The sequence below is a fragment of the Ailuropoda melanoleuca genome, chromosome 18 (genome assembly GCF_002007445.2).
Source record: "Ailuropoda melanoleuca isolate Jingjing chromosome 18, ASM200744v2, whole genome shotgun sequence".
Lineage (NCBI taxonomy): Eukaryota > Metazoa > Chordata > Mammalia > Carnivora > Ursidae > Ailuropoda > Ailuropoda melanoleuca.
The window spans coordinates 681,234-699,380 of NC_048235.1; the positions used below are offsets into that span (position 1 = coordinate 681,234).

The 18,147-nt window shown below is 42.4% G+C and overlaps 1 protein-coding gene across 1 annotated transcript in view; it reads right to left on the reverse strand.

The window, feature by feature from the left end:
• The window catches only part of CSMD1 (CUB and Sushi multiple domains 1), a 1,986,149-nt gene that overhangs the window by 55,954 nt on the left and 1,912,048 nt on the right, over positions 1-18,147 (reverse strand). The window contains exons 54-55 of the mRNA XM_034647758.1: positions 2,311-2,484; positions 799-972 (exon numbers count right to left, since the gene is read on the reverse strand). Coding sequence (XP_034503649.1) covers positions 799-972; positions 2,311-2,484 — 348 coding nt within the window. The remainder of the gene's footprint in view (positions 1-798; positions 973-2,310; positions 2,485-18,147) is intronic.

An 18,147-nucleotide genomic window follows, 5' to 3' on the forward strand; every position in this document is an offset into this window, starting at 1 on the left:
TACTAGTGTTTAGAGGGAAGTTAAATTAGGAGACTGTGCTTCATCCACAGCTAAGCCCAGCACCCCAATAGCAACTTGTACCAGAACTCTACACTTTGTTACCAATTTCACATAACTCTTTTTAAAAATTGCTTGGATCCCACTGTGCTATTGTCTTATTTGGATGTAGCCTCCTTGGGGGCCCAGTGGGAAGGTGGGTGATTGTCAGCGAGAGAAAATCTCATTAAGTATCTGCTCTCATATCATAGCTGCCATAAAACTCCTTCACCTTCACAGTAAAGTCTGACTCACCTTCGGCGCACGAGATGTTTTAATGGAAAGCATCAAAGCAGAACCTTACATATTACGAGCTCAAACATCTAGAAATACAAAAGTTCCAAAATACCATTTTCTTGAAAATTCAGGTTTTAACCTAGATCTACGTGGCAATTAAAAAAAATAAATAAATGAAAAAAAGAGGGATTTAAAAGCAATGAGACCTTCTTAAATGCATCTGTAGTCTAGAGCCTCAGAATCCAAAGATGCTGTGTCGATGAGTGAAAGGATAAAGACAAAGAAATGGAAGAGAAGTCTACCCTAGTTAGAGTCCTAGACCATTCTGATCGAGCACCTGGCCAGTACCAACAAAGGCCAGGGAGGGATTTGTACTTTATTCTCATGAATGTCTCCCCCCACTGAGCAGTGAAAGCACCTGCAGCGTCCTGTGCCTTGAGAGAAGCATCATGGACACGGGTACCTCAGTGTGTTCATCGGCTGCTACCCTCGGCCGGCAGGGCTCATTCCGGGAGCCTTTCCTACCTCGACAGGTGGGCAGAGCGCTGCTCCACTGACCGTTGCTCCGACACTGGGCTCGAGAGGCACCCTGCAGCAGGTAGCCAGTGTTACAGGTGAAGTTCACCACATCATTCAGGTTGAACTCACTGCCGTTGGTGAATCCATGTGCGGGGTTTCCAGGGTGGCCACATGTGATGGCTGCGTAGGAAGACAGCCGTCGTGAGTGTCAGAAAATACCCAGGCCATCGCCCTCCCACATAGTCCCTCATCAACAGACATACAGGCATGTTGCAAATCCTATGCATGTTTGGAAGGGAAAACGACGAGGAAGAACTGCAAGGTGACCCCCTGGTTTATATTATAATTGTGGAAAATACCCAACACCGGCAAATGCACTTTCTTCAGCATAATAATTATTCTTACATCATGGCAGAGTACCAAATAACTCTATAATAAAGCAGTGAAAAACAAGAGGTGCTAAAATTCTTAATTATGAATTTTGAGTATTTTCCCTTTAGACCACACCAGCCAATTTTGTGGAACCTTTGTTTTGAAACATTATAGAGGCTTGGCTGATAATTTAAATTGCAAATGCATAAGTTATTCCAATATCAATTTTAACACCACAAAATTAGCAAAATAAGCACTTCCTTTGACAATCCCTACTGTAAGATCTTTTGAAATGTAGTGAACTGTCATTAATGTCATGTCCTAAAGAACAGCCATACAAATCCCAAAGATATCCTTCAGTGGCCCTTTCAAAAGAAACACATTACAGTCATAAACCTGGTGTTTTCCTCATTTATCTTGTCAACAGTTCTTTCTTCTAAGCAAAGCTACCGCCCCCGACCTGCACATTTCCCACTGCATCATCCCAGAGAATACCTTTCACTATCTAGAGCTATATCAACATTTCTTCTGTTTAATTCCTGGGAAAATAAAGAATATACTAGGGGAAAATAAAAAAACAATAGGTTTAAAACAAATTTTGCAACGGAGAGTACAACATCTTCTAAAAATACAGGCCAATATTTATCTTGGATGGTATAAAATTTGAAGACAATCATTATATGGTTTTACCTCTTTCTTTTAAAGGAAGGAGTGCTTACAAAACTCTGTGTTCTTGATGAAACAATGACAAAAATAGAAAGCCACATAGTAGATTAGGGGCATGAGGCTACTGGGACTCTGCAAAGCCAACCTGCAGACTCAGGACTCAGCACGTTTGCCCTCCTATAATTAGATTCTGTTTCCACCTTGTTGATCCTCTGATAAAATCAGGAAAATGAGTGCAGGACATCACTTGTCCTGGGACCTGTTTGAGATGAGTTAGGGAGCACATTCACTGTGGACAGAACTGGAGGAAGGAAACAGAAAAGGGAAGCCATGTCCACAGCGTCTCCCTTAGCACAGGTGAGAGGGGCGTTATCCATTCTCTTTCACTCTGGAGGATACACATGTCTGTGCTAAGACCTCACACTGAGAAAAAATGTGACCAAAGGAAGTACCTGCTGAATTCATTTGCAGTGTACTTACGGACACAGACTGGGGTCTGTCCAGACCATTTGTGGTCTTGCAAGCATATCCGAACGGAAGTTCCAACCAGCCTGAAACCAGGATTGCACTGATAAACCACAGTGTCCCTGTAACTGAAACCATCTCCACTGATATGACCGTTCACGATCGGATCCGGGGAACCGCAGTGGCCAGCTACAAACATAAGTAAAACCAATAAACACATTTTAGAGAATTTGTCTTTTATAAAAGTACAGCATTCACAATTTGTTTACATTTATTGTCAAGTGAATAACATCAGTGACTGCCTAACTTAATGGAATTTCTCCCATTTATCTATATTTTTGACACAGTTTTTTTTTTCCTTGTAACTTGTCCATTTTTTCTCTACAATTGTGGGTAATGAGTAATATTTCAAATATTGAGATTGTTAACAAATACAAGTTGCTAATGAAATTATTTCCCCAATAATGGTTTCCCCATGCATTTCTTTTACTTCTTTTCCTTATTGAGATTTTATGTCATTTATCTTGCTATAGTATTTCCAGATAAAAGCCATAATAAGGGAAGAGACACTCAGGGTTGATATAGACAGGTTTTGTTGCCTATTTTTTTATAATAATATTTTTTATTATGTTAGCTGCCTATTGAACAAGGAGGTAGGAAGGTAAGGAGAAGGACGCTAAGGATTTCCAGTGTTAGACAGTGGATTGCTAAACTATTTGTGGAATTGCAAGGGCAAGACGAATATCAGAAAACATGCTTGCTTTCATTGTATATATGGACCACAACTTCTTTTTTTTTTTAAATTTTATTTATTTATTTGACAGAGAGAGAGAGAGACAGCCAGTTGGAGAGGGAACACAAGCAGGGGGAGTGGGAGAGGAAGAAGCAGGCTCGTAGCAGAGGAGCCTGATGTGGGGCTCGCCCAGGACTCCGGGATCACGCCCTGAGCCGAAGGCAGACGCTTAATGACTGAGCCACGCAGACGCTTAATGACTGAGCCACCCAGGCGCCCCTGGACCACAACTTCTTAATCCAGTCATCTGTTGAAGGGCATATACAACGGAATATTACTCAGCTATCAAAAAAGAACGATTTCTCAACATTTGCTGCAACATGGACGGCACTGGAGGAGATAATGCTAAGGGAAATAAGTCAAGCAGAGAAAGACAATTATCATATGGTTTCTCTCATCTATGGAACATAAGAACTAGGAAGATCGGTAGGGGAAGAAAGGGATAAAGAAAAGGGGGGTAATCAGAATGGGGAATGAAGCATGAGAGACTATGGACTCTGGGAAACAAACTGAGGGCTTCAGAGGGGAGGAGGGTGGGGGAATGGGATAGGCTGGTGATGGGTAGTAAGGAGGGCACGTATTGCATGGTGCACTGGGTGTTATACGCAACTAATGAATCATCGAACTGTACATCAAAAACCAGAGATGTACTGTATGGTGACTAACATAATATAATAAAAAAAAATTTAAAAAAAAGAAAGAAAACATGTTTGCTTTCAAACACGTGCTTCTGCTTAGGTCTGAACCGGTGTCTAGGTGAAACTGGCCTGTGATGGGGTGAAAGAAGAGTCTAGGTTCAGGGGAGGGATGCCTGAAGACAGAGCAGATTTAGGAGAAGCAGGATTATAGATGTTCGTTGAAGCTTGAAGTTCCTGGGCTCACACGTGAGCAGTGTGCATAGCAGGAACAGAAAAGGCAGGACTGTGTGATCGGGATGAACATTCACACTGAAGGGGAGGAGAAAAGCACTGAGGGGAAGGAATCTAAACTCTAAGAAGATGATTACCTGGCAAACATGCTGTCATGCAGGCTTCAATAACAGAGAGCATGATGTGGAGAAGGAAGTAAAGTGATGTTCAGTTCTTTGTGAGCAGAAGGATGGAGTGGTGATGAAGATTCTTGGCTTGACTCAACTTCAGTCCAGCTGAGCCTTCCTACAGGCCTATCCATGCCCCTTTCTGGAAAACCCAGTTCTAGCAAAAACCCTGCTGAGTCAGTTTACTAAGAAGCTCCCACCTTCCATATCTGATGGGTTTCCTTCCCTCCCGCCTCCAACCCCAGTGGAGGTCTGCCCACCTGGCCTGCCTTCAGCAAGACCTTGCTGGGTCGGGTTAGCCAGAACCTCCCTTACCCCTGATGTTCCCTGCTGAAGATTTCCCATCCAGGACAACACCTCTCCTTGGCTGTGACCCCTACTTCCCATGCAGCATTCAGCGCTGAGCTGCATCTCTCTCCCCCACTAGAAAATCCCATTGCAGTGATCCTACACCTATTGTGGTGGTCCAGAAGGAATCTCCCTTCCCATCATTATCCAGTGTCCTTGAACATTTTTTCCCCCTTCAACAACTGTAAGGTGCCATGTGGCACAGAGGAAATGTGGAAGGGCCAGGGTAGGTGTATCTGTCAGTCTCTCCATTCTCCTTTCCAAGTTCTTCCCTTCTCTTCTGTTCCATCATCCTTCTTCTTCACCTGTCTCCCTTCTCTCCCCCCCTCTTAATCGCTCCCTTCTTCTCTATGGAAAGAGCATATTACTATTCAACAAAATATAAAGTATTAGGAGCACCCGACATTACAAGAATCCATGCCACACATGGGTTTTGGATAGAGAGGAGGAGAAAGGCATTCTCCTCCAGTTCCTAAATGATCTGTCCAAACCTCAAAGTTTACATGGAGAGGTTGTGACACAGGTTGGAGTACCTGCAGAGTATTTTGCTGTACACTTCCCTTGGCCATTTACTTCCCAAATAGAGCACACAGCTGTCAAAGCTTTACACAAAGTAGACTACCCCTGAGGTTGAGAAAGTTATAAGTTGTTGCCATGCAACAATTGGAGTTAACTTCTCCATTCTGGAAGAATTTAAAATAATAATCTATATTTCTGCTTAAGACAGTGTTCAGCAGCACTGTGTTCTCCTGGGTTTTGAGCTAAGTTTATTAGCAGCAAGGTGACTTTGCAGAGCAAGAGGGAGAAAATCGAATCGATGGCTCGGCATCCCTGCTTGAACAACGTTTATAAGAGGTCAGGTCAAAAAAGTCATGCTAGCTTCAGTTGATTCTTTGTTGCCTTGACATGTTCTTTCCATTTGGCCAGATCAATTAAGTCGATTCTGGCAAGAGACCACATCACCTCCCCCAAACGGAGACTTGCTGGATGCAGAGAACTCAGCGGAGGGAGAACGTGCTCCCTGGGTTGGAGAATGATCTTCTGAAGCAGTGAAGATAACCACCGAACCCTGGCCTTGGCTCCAAAGCCCTCCCTTGTCCAGAGGCTGTCACATGCACAGCGTGCACTGCTGGGTAGGGAGATGGGGACAATTTCCAATCCCAGTGACGATGACGAGTAAGGCAGCCAGAGGGACAGCACACAGGCTTGGCACAGACTGGAAGGAGCCCAGCCACTTGTGAAGTGACCAATAAAAGATCTGCTTTGGGAAAAATGTGCACTGAAACAACACAGTCCCATCTTCAAGAAAGAGTGGGTCATCTAACTCCTGGTTGTTGTTCTAGGTCACGCCAAGTGCTTTGGGAGTGACTTCTGAAGCCTGCCACCATTCCGGCAGAAGGACAGTTGAGCCCCAGGGCAACAGGATGCTGAAGAGGATGCATTGCGTTGGAAAGCCCCCATCGTTTATGTGCTCCTCTCAGTCTCACCCTTGATTTGGACAAACACCCCTGGCTAGACTCACTTTTATTTATTTATTTATTTATTTATTTATTTATTTAAAAGATTTTATTTATTCATTCAACAGAGAGAGAGAGAGACAGTCAGCGAGAGAGGGAACACAAGCAGAGGGAGTGGGAGAGGAAGAACCAGGCTCCCNACTTCTGAAGCCTGCCACCATTCCGGCAGAAGGACAGTTGAGCCCCAGGGCAACAGGATGCTGAAGAGGATGCATTGCGTTGGAAAGCCCCCATCGTTTATGTGCTCCTCTCAGTCTCACCCTTGATTTGGACAAATACCCCTGGCTAGACTCACTTTTATTAATTAATTAATTAATTTATTTATTTATTTAAAAGATTTTATTTATTCATTCAACAGAGAGAGAGAGAGACAGTCAGCGAGAGAGGGAACACAAGCAGAGGGAGTGGGAGAGGAAGAACCAGGCTCCCAGCGGAAGAGCCTGACGTGGGGCTCGATCCCAGAACGCCGGGATCACGCCCTGAGCCGAAGGCAGATGCTTAACGACTGAGCCACCCAGGCGCCCCATGACTTTTAAACCTTAATAAACATTTTCTTTTCAAGTGAGTTTTTATGAAGAGCACATAGATTTTAAGCTGTACTGCCTTTTGAAAGCCCGGCACAGAGCTACTCTTAGTAGTCAAGGAGATATCTGTATACTTTCAAGATCGAAGGGTTGACAGCCATGCGTGTGGAAATAGCAATTCCTAACAGCGACTCTTCCCTGACACCTGGTCATTTCAGTTCTCTNGTGGGGCTCGATTCCAGAACGCCGGGATCACGCCCTGAGCCGAAGGCAGATGCTTAACGACTGAGCCACCCAGGCACCCCATGACTTTTAAACCTTAATAAACATTTTCTTTTCAAGTGAGTTTTTATGACGAGCACATAGATTTTAGGCTGTACTGCCTTTTGAAAGCCCGGCACAGAGCTACTCTTAGTAGTCAAGGAGATATCTGTATACTTTCAAGATCGAAGGGTTGACAGCCATGCGTGTGGAAATAGCAATTCCTAACAGCGACTCTTCCCTGACACCTGGTCATTTCAGTTCTCTGAGGAACTGGCCTTAAATACCAAATGAAAAGAGAATGTCTTCCGAAAGCACTTCACTTCAGCTCAGTGTCTGAAGGGGAGAATCAACCACATCTCCTGCTAATTTGAGGGAATGAAGACCATGTGACTTCCCGATTCGAAGCTAAGACAGACCAACCTGATTCTCCCTTCTGTGACATTCCAGCCATCAGCAGAGTCCCATTTTACAACATTCAGAGTCCTAAACCGATTCTAGGGTATTCACAAATATACAATATTCACACAATTTCACTTAGAATCTTTAACAAGAAGTGTCAACATTATGTAACAATGTTACGGGGAAAAAAACTACGTTAGATAGAATTTGGACTCAGTGTAGTCTGCAGTCTCTTTCACTTGTAAGTTTCTATGATTTTATGATAATATTTTGCTAAGNATGAAGACCATGTGACTTCCCGATTCGAAGCTAAGACAGACCAACCTGATTCTCCCTTCTGTGACATTCCAGCCATCAGCAGAGTCCCATTTTACAACATTCAGAGTCCTAAACCGATTCTAGGGTATTCACAAATATACAATATTCACACAATTTCACTTAGAATCTTTAACAAGAAATGTCAACATTATGTAACAATGTTATGGGGAAAAAAAACTACGTTAGATAGAATTTGGACTCAGTGTAGTCTGCAGTCTCTTTCACCTGTAAGTTTCTATGATTTTATGATAATATTTTGCTAAATCCTTTGAGAGTTCTTTTCTGCATGATGTGGCCCCAGTTTTGTTATACACACTCTGTGGAAAGTGTCTCGGGTCTACCGTGGAATGCTTTGCAACTACCTTTATGCTTCCATCCAGCAGCTAAAATGTATGAGTCATTCATCAAATACTTGTGCCAGTGAATAGAAATAAAGCAACCTCGCACTTGACAGTGATGTCCTTTCCACTGTCAAATTGTATCCAAATCCATTATCTGCTAGGTGACTTTCACTTACTGGACAATAATTTCATGACCATTTCCTACTAGCCAGCAATGGTCTTGGGCTTGAGATTACACAGAAGATAAGATACAACCACAGTCAGATACAACCATACAGATGGGGAGGTGGACTACAGAAGGGCCCAGAGTGTGTGCACCTAGTGTGCTGAGGAGAGGGGTGGGTCACATCGCCAATAGTGCCCATTGGAAAGCCTGGAACAGGCAACATCTAAGGCCTGAAGAATGTGCATTTGTTAGCCAANCTTTCACTTACTGGACAATAATTTCATGACCATTTCCTACTAGCCAGCAATGGTCTTGGGCTTGAGATTACACAGAAGATAAGATACAACCACAGTCAGATACAACCATACAGATGGGGAGGTGGACTACAGAAGGGCCCAGAGTGTGTGCACCTAGTGTGCTGAGGAGAGGGGTGGGTCACATCGCCAATAGTGCCCATTGGAAAGCCTGGAACAGGCAACATCTAAGGCCTGAAGAATGTGCATTTGTTAGCCAAGTAAAGATGATAGAAAGGCAGTCTAGTTGCTGAAATGAGAAATTTTATTTGCTTTTTAGTCTCTGTTAAAGTCTGAAGACTATGGAGTTACATGACCAAATTGTCCATTTTCCACAAGGGTATCCACTTTTATCCTTCTCAGTTAATGAATTGTACATACAGTACTTCACGCACCTGCCACAATTTGGATGGGTTTACTTATTACACGTCCACTAAGTATAAACAATAGCAAAGGATAAGAAAATCTATTAACTGCAAAATATAAAAGAGACATTGGGATGAGGGCAGCCCTATACATTTCAAAACAAGATATCAACTCATTAAGACAATGTGATCATACAGCCAGCCCCACACCATGACCCCAAGGTTCCATGTTTTTGTTCCCTCCTTTGTTTCTTGTAACATTTGGATTCAGCTTAAACACAGATCATGATTTTTTTTTTTTTTTACAGGCAATTCTGTGACCAATATAATCACACCAGGAAGTCGATTCTTGAGAAGTGCCAGTTGGAAATGCTTTCAGTAAAGTGTGGAAAGAAAATCCGGGGAGTGATGAACATAAGCCTGCTTTATTTTTATAATCAATCCTGCTAATGAGTTTAGTAATTGGCCACTAAGCTGAACCCGATACCACCGACTGGCAGCAGGCTGAGGAATGAGGCAGAATGCTAAAAAATCGTACTTCCATAGGATTTTTAATTCAGGAGATGGATAGATAGGTTTAGAGACATCCTAAAAGAATTGCCAAATTTCATTCTACTTCAAATATGAATTAGCAATTCCATTTCTCCCGTGTTTCTGGAACTCTTCAGTTTCTCCATATGCAGAAAAGTATGACACTGCAATGGGAAATTCACCAACTCTTCAAGCTGATTCTGAATCAGTGGCAGAACCAAGAATTCAAGGCCAGGGTGGGTGTTGTCCAGTTCTGGTCAGGGGATTCTCTGTACTCCACATGCTATTCCATAAAATTATCATTGAAATTGGCCTCGAAAGACAAACTGAACAATGGACTAGGAATGCCATGCAATCCCAATACCGGTGAGATTCCATTTGTTCTGTAGGAGAATGAGCCAGGTCAGACGAATCTGGATGTTTCACCTTCTTGGCCAAGTGATTGCTTTTCGTCATGAGCTTTGACAATCACTGGCTTATAAGTTTATGCTATTCTGTATATAATGAAAGCTGTATTATTGTTTTCATATATAAACTGTTACTGTATTTTGGTTAGAATGCCCCAAAATAAAAAAGGGGGATTGCTTTTCATTATCTTTCTCTCAAGTTGGGTTAGGAGGGATAAAATCTGCCAAAGAAATTTAACTAAAACAGAGATTGGGAGCAAGGTTGACCGAAAGCTGCCCAGTTGACTTTATAGCATGCATGGTGGGGACAGGAATGCCCTGTCTCCAGGACAGCTGGCTTGGGTTCCTGGTGTCCCCCTGGGTCAAGGTTCCCTGCAAACTGGCTGGGAAGTGGCCACAGTCGCTGGGGAGCCCAGGTTGCTGTGAAATCTTGGGGGCCAGCACGTGGGGACCAGGAAGGTCAGCAATGTGAGCTCTACCCACTACGCCAGGGCCCACAGCAGGATGCCCCCGCCCCAAGCAGCTATTTCTAGGTCCATCTAAATTCCACATTTTAGCAGATCTTGTCCAACATTTCTGAGAGGATGGAGGTGGTTTCCTAAGCTTGTTTCTGGCACAGTGGATATTCTGAACACTCGCTCTTGAAGGAACTGGAGTCCTCCAGTGCATGTAAGCATTCTATCCACACTCTCTGGAATGTGTATATGAAGCTATATTTTAGAGCAGGAACCTTCTCCATGCAGAGGATGTGAGCAATGTTTAGCTTCCTACTGTGTTTCACTATTTGTTTCTTATTCCGTAATGAGCCATACAGTCCACAACCTCCTGAAAACACACTGCTGTGCTCTCTGAGTGACTGACCCAGGGCATCAGATCTCAGGTGGCAGATTCACCTTAACATCACAACACATGCAGAGGCTGAACACTTCCAACTTTCGGGTACTTTCAAGTAATGTATGCTAGAGTGTTCTACCATTACACACGCTTGTGTGATTTTAGAAATGAATTTTGTGATTTGGAAATTTAACAAAGTTCCATTTTTTCACTTATTCCATAGAAACCCACTCTACTGTAGAAATGTTGGACACAAGGGGCATCTGGGTGGCTCAATTGGCTAAGGGTCCAACTCTTGATTTTAGCTCAGGTCATGATCTCAAGGTTGTGAGATTGAGCCCCAGGTCAGGCTCCTTGCTGGGCATGGAATCTGTTTGGAATTCTCTCTCTCCCTCTCCTTCTTCTGCCGCCCCACCCCCACCCTGGCTCTTTCTCTTTTACTCTATCTCTAAAAAAAAGAAAAGAAAAAAGAAATGTTGGACAGGATATCTTCCATGGTGCAGGTGTGCCCTACAGGTGTGCCCTATACAGACGTGGAGCCTTGCATCCTCTGTGTGGAGTCATGCCATTAACAGGAACTGCAGAGCTGGATCTCTTTCCTCCTGTGAGGTCACATTCACACACATGCACACACAGCCCCCCACCCCCAGCCGAGAACTCACTACTGTAAGGTCACCTTTTCACTGTGCCGGTTTATATCTGTGATGATACTGATATTGACCTGAGGATTAAAACTGAATACATCTATACATTTTTAGAAAATCTACAAACCAAATATTCCACGTTTATATTTGCTTTGTGATTATTGGTACTCTTGGCTGAAAATAAAATAATCATAAATGGCCAGTACCAGTATAAGAATTAGACATGCAATTTGCTTCATTTCTGGACACTAACACTGGCTTTGGGCTAAGGACAAGATTATTTGGCCGTGGATTCCAAAGCCAATTTACAAGCTCTTCTTGAGTATTACCAGTCACAAAATGTCAGATGGCTCAGATCCACTTATATGCAGGGAAAACTTGGCATTAAACACCACTGGATAGATCAATTTAAATCTTCAGGTCTGTACATATTAAAGGAACACATCTGAATACTGACATACAAAATTTTTATCTTCTGCAAGTGCAATATTAGGGACAGTGCTCAGCAACTTGGCCTAAGTCAGAGAAAATGTGGTACCTTGGATAGCACACAAATATTTCCAGTGCTGTCTGAGTATGGCACTTGCATGGCCACATAGCACTTTGTGCATTAGTACATCAAATGAGGGCCCAGTGCTTGCCACAAAAATACATGTGCATCAAATAGTTCTTGACACATCTTAGTCAAGGGCAATTGTTTTAAGCCATATTTAATACGAATAAAATTTCTGGATTTGGGTAGTCTCTGGGGCTTTCAGAAATCCTTTATCTGTTCCTTTTTGTGTAGTTCCCCCCAATAATCACTCTATCACATCCCCCATGCCTGAAATTTCCTTCCCAAGCTTGTCTGCTTATAACACATCTATGCACCCCTCCTAACTCAGCCCAAATCTGCCCTCTGCATACAAACCCCTGAAGAATTTCTGCCCATTTATGTGCACCTCAAAGATCTCCCTTATTTTAGGTTTCCCTGCAATAGAAGGATCCATTTCTAGTACCATCCATTTATAATATCCAGACTGCTAGATTTTTTGCTGTTTGTGTGTGTGTGTGTGTGTTGTGAATTCAGCAAGTAGACACTTAATTTTTCTCACCTATCTCTGCTATTAGATCATGAGTTCTCAGAGCAGTGTCTTGCTCCACACACCAGCATCAAGCCTGTGCCCGACCTACAGCAGGTGTCTGCACGAGGAGATGGCTTCATTTCTGTGAGCACGTTGCCATATGAGTGCCTCGTGATTACCAAGAGTACTTCCCAGGACACGGTCTGTGCAGGTAGACTGAACTTCCTGCGGCATCGACATCACCTCCTGCACTGCTCTGCCTCTTAGTTCCTTGGATGAATTTATTCCCTTTCTGCTTGTTGAAAATCCACCTGCTACTCAACATGGCTTCCCTCATAGCACTTCCTCTACCAGCCTCTCTCTCTCCTGCCCCAGCTTTCTCTCTGTTGCCATTCGTTAATCTCAAATTTTATCAAAGGTATTTGGTATTTATCTTATTTATTCCTCTGATTATAAATTCCTGAGAAAAGGAGACCTGCATCCTATTAACCTTNCCCCCACCCTGGCTCTTTCTCTTTTACTCTATCTCTAAAAAAAAGAAAAGAAAAAAGAAATGTTGGACAGGATATCTTCCATGGTGCAGGTGTGCCCTACAGGTGTGCCCTATACAGACGTGGAGCCTTGCATCCTCTGTGTGGAGTCATGCCATTAACAGGAACTGCAGAGCTGGATCTCTTTCCTCCTGTGAGGTCACATTCACACACATGCACACACAGCCCCCCACCCCCAGCCGAGAACTCACTACTGTAAGGTCACCTTTTCACTGTGCCGGTTTATATCTGTGATGATACTGATATTGACCTGAGGATTAAAACTGAATACATCTATACATTTTTAGAAAATCTACAAACCAAATATTCCACGTTTATATTTGCTTTGTGATTATTGGTACTCTTGGCTGAAAATAAAATAATCATAAATGGCCAGTACCTGTATAAGAATTAGACATGCAATTTGCTTCATTTCGGGACACTAACACTGGCTTTGGGCTAAGGACAAGATTATTTGGCCGAGGATTCCAAAGCCAATTTACAAGCTCTTCTTGAGTATTACCAGTCACAAAATGTCAGATGGCTCAGATCCACTTATATGCAGGGAAAACTTGGCATTAAACACCACTGGATAGATCCATTTAAATCTTCAGGTCTGTACATATTAAAGGAACACATCTGAATACCGACAGACAAAATTTTTATCTTCTGCAAGTGCAATATTAGGGACAGTGCTCAGCAACTTGGCCTAAGTCAGAGAAAATGTGGTACCTTGGATAGCACACAAATATTTCCAGTGCTGTCTGAGTATGGCACTTGCATGGCCACATAGCACTTTGTGCATTAGTACATCAAATGAGGGCCCAGTGCTTGCCACAAAAATACATGTGCATCAAATAGTTCTTGACACATCTTAGTCAAGGGCAATTGTTTTAAGCCATATTTAATACGAATAAAATTTCTGGATTTGGGTAGTCTCTGGGGCTTTCAGAAATCCTTTATCTGTTCCTTTTTGGGTAGTTCCCCCCAATAATCACTCTATCACATCCCCCATGCCTGAAATTTCCTTCCCAAGCTTGTCTGCTTATAACACATCTATGCACCCCTCCTAACTCAGCCCAAATCTGCCCTCTGCATACAAACCCCTGAAGAATTTCTGCCCATTTATGTGCACCTCAAAGATCTCCCTTATTTTAGGTTTCCCTGCAATAGAAGGATCCATTTCTAGTACCATCCATTTATAATATCCAGACTGCTAGATTTTTTGCTGTTTGTGTGTGTGTGTGTGTGTTGTGAATTCAGCAAGTAGACACTTAATTTTTCTCACCTATCTCTGCTATTAGATCATGAGTTCTCAGAGCAGTGTCTTGCTCCACACACCAGCATCAAGCCTGTGCCCGACCTACAGCAGGTGTCTGCACGAGGAGATGGCTTCATTTCTGTGAGCACGTTGCCATATGAGTGCCTCGTGATTACCAAGAGTACTTCCCAGGACACGGTCTGTGCAGGTAGACTGAACTTCCTGCGGCATCGACATCACCTCCTGCACTGCTCTGCCTCTTAGTTCCTTGGATGAATTTATTCCCTTTCTGCTTGTTGAAAATCCACCTGCTACTCAACATGGCTTCCCTCATAGCACTTCCTCTACCAGCCTCTCTCTCTCCTGCCCCAGCTTTCTCTCTGTTGCCATTCGTTAATCTCAAATTTTATCAAAGGTATTTGGTATTTATCTTATTTATTCCTCTGATTATAAATTCCTGAGAAAAGGAGACCTGCATCCTATTAACCTTTATTTCCTATGCCATATTTCCTGAGGAATTAATGAGTATTGTTAGATAATATTCAGAAATATAGACAGAAGTGCTTGTGGCTGAGGAGAGTATCATGACATTTTATCTCCCAGCCAGTGATGGTGAAGATTAGCATGGGCTCTTTCCAAACACTTTACCTTCCCTGGTATCCTACAGCCTACACTGTACATGGGAGATTATATAGTGAAGATCAGGGGTGGGGGTGTCAACTTCCAGCTCTAATACCATCTTTCTGTTGTAATGTAAGTAAGCATTACCATATATGGCTGTAAAAATGTTTTACATGGATCTATCATAAAATACCAGACATTTGAAGAATACTGTCCCATTTTGTTCTCTAAGCACTATGAAAAAAATATGGTCTAACAATATTATTTTGAGTCATGTCATCTAGCCATTTTACCCATAGGAATGTCACCATGATATTATATGTACAAAAGAATTCATCTCCTCATAAGTCATTATAATATAGCAAAAGCAAACTTATTTCAAATGCTAGCAAAACAATCTAATAAAAAAAAAAAAGATCATGTTCTTTGTGTGAGAGACATCTCAAACTATCACTGACATCTCAAATACTACACATTCAAAAGGTGGCAAAGTGGGGCTGATGATGCGTTATGATGTGTGAAAAAATCTGAATGAGATAAATGTTATCAAAAGATTAATGTCGGTTTCTACAGCAGGAGACCTGGATTACAAATGTACCACCTCATCTGGTCTGTGTGCTCTCTGGTGGGTTCAGTGCAAACTACCACAGGGAAGATAAACAGAAGAAAATAATTAAGGGAGCGTGGGGATCATCAAAGCTCCCTGGTGGATTATAAGGTCCTGATGAGTAGATATGGGGTCCGTATTCTCAGTGCTGCATTCTCCAGCCAGGAAGATGTGTACCATCACACGGCACAGATGGTAAATTAGAACAAGTCCTTGGTAATTTGCAGAGCCCAGGGAGACCCCAGTAGTAATACAACAATGGTGATTAAGTGTGGGCTGAACTTTATGAAAAAATACTCTGGTGCACATGGGCCTCACTTGGCCTGGAGTCCAGCTACCGTGATGTCTGCACACAGGGTTGTCCAGCTCCCCTTATGGTGTCCTGTCTCCAGAGTTCTGGCAGAGCATTCAGACTAGTGAGTTCCAACACAGCATGGTTCAGGGCTGGAATGTTTGGCAAAGAAGATCACCTTTCATCTCCTTAAATACAGCTCTCATGCAAATACAGTCTCAAGCCTCACACTGTGAAAGTGCTGTCCGTCCATGTGCTTAGCCATTTCTGCGGCAATGATCATCAGAGGAATCTGGGATGGTCTCCCCTGCTGGAAATCACTGGAAATAACCACAGGGCTACAACTGGAAATAGGGACTACGTTCCACAGGAAATAGAAGCAACATCTCAGGCAAAAGTGTTTTTTCGATTAACCATGAAAATCAATAAAATAGCTGACCCCCAACTTGGAAAAATGCTTTCATCAAAGTATTCTGCTATTTATAATGACAAGCATCAGAGACTTGGAATCAATGAAGCTCAAAGGCTAAAGGATCCTATGTAAAAACCTACCAAGCAGACAACTGCCCCAATTCTTCTTTGCATTTTGGGGCAGATCTAACATGTTAAAAAATAATTAAGGGAACACGTTTCTTATATTTAGTCTGAAAACTGTTTTCTGCACAGTATCTGCTATTACAAACAAATGGATGGAACTGTAATATGTCACTAATTGCATTAGCAACCCTGGTCCTTGCCTTTGGTAGATGTATTTAATTCATTTTATTTTTGTTTCTTCCCTTTTCTCATTTTTTCCCTGTCCCTAACAACTGAGACCTGATTAAAACTTAGAGATCTCAGTACAGGTCCTTGTGGTTGGCACCACCCATCAATCAGGGCTGGCACTTGTGTGTGTGTGTGTGTGTGTGTATATATATATATATATAATACCAAAAATCAATTTACTCCCTCTTTCATTCAATAGCATTTAAAATATCTGAAAAGAGCTGTTATATACTTCCCAACTTTTCTCTCTGCCAAACTGATGGTCAGGAGTCTTCCAAACATTCCTCAACTACCATGATTACCAGATCCTTCACCCTGGGAGCATGCTGATTCCTCACTGCCCACTTAAATTATTTCGCGGAAGTGAAACCATCATTCTGGATGTGGGCTTCCTAGACAGAGAATGAGGTGTATTCCATTCATGAAGTCTGGACATGATCAGCCTCAGGGCCACCTGGGCACATATGACCTTTTGTTATTCAAAGCATCAACTCCTTCCCCGTGCGCTAAGATTTCCTAATTTTCCCATCACTATGTACACTGGAAGGTATTTTATTCCTCACTTTGAGTGAAATTTTCCATTAATTCCATTATTTCCTTATGTGTTTTATCTATCATTCAAATTGAAAAGATCCTGAATCTGTTCTTAGTGATGTATTTTCACTCTTTCAGCTAGTATTATTATGCCCTTACCCAAGATCTGAATAGAAGTCTTTGAATGGTCTAGAATGGAGGAGAGAATCATACAACCAGAAACCTTTCCAATGACTTCAACCCAATAATCGACATCGCTGTAGCCAACCCCACCAGCAATTGTGAAAAGACAACATGCAGCCCATGTTACACTTTCTCAACCGTAAGAGTTATAGAAATTCTTGATCTACACCTGGCTGAGAATTCAGGAGCACCATTTCTAAAGAGTACTTCTAAACACCCATCTAAGAGCAATGCCAGACCAAGATGGATCCAGACTTGCACGTTATCTTGAGAAACTATATTCGCTCTTCATAAATATGCATCAGCAAGATCTTACAAATAATAGAGTTGATTATAAGCTCTGTGTGTCATCAAATTAACAGATCCGTCGTTTCTGCCAGCTTGCTTCTTTCCTTTTCCTGTGAACAATCACATGAGACATTTCTCTAACTCTACAGTACTTCCTTTTAATAAGTCCCACAGGGGCACTACCAGTGATTCAGCCTCCTCTCAGCCCCTCCACTGAAACTCTCAAGTTCCCTTGCACAGACTCCTTTTCTCTCCTGGGGTCTCGATTTCTAATATAAAAGCATGCTCTAACCTTTACACACCAAAACGAGTTTTGACACAGAAGACAGAATGAAGAGTTGGCCGAATCTTTCTACTTTACCTGGACCATCCGCTATTTTGATACCAACCACAATGAGTGAATTTGGTTGTCATTTCAAACATAACTTCTCCATGGTCTTTATATTTTCATGGTCCTGAACCTTCTCCTTGTTCCCTGCTCATGATGGATCCGTCCTTCATGTCACCGATCTTCACCTGTATTCCATTTGCTTAATACATTATAGGGGAGTTGCTTTGCTGGCAAATTGAGTTTCTCGTGGAACCTCTCATGTAACTGTCTCTGTTTTTTGGGGGGAAGTTTCCCATTTTCTCCTCATTGGAGTGATTTGTTTCTCAAAGTCAGAGTTATGGGGGGTGGTTTTATTTAGGAGATGTCTCTTTTTAAAAATTGAAGCCGTGGGATTATATCAATTATATTCTGGATTTTTTGGAAAAATATTCTTATTGACTGCCTCCGTTGTCATTATAAGTAATTTTCCCTCTGTGACTATTCGGTTTATCCTCATAGAGTCCAGAAGACCCTGAAAGTCATGCAAGATCATTCAGCTTGTTAAAAATCCAGTTTTTCTGGAGATCCATAACCATGGAAATGGACAAAGGAACAAT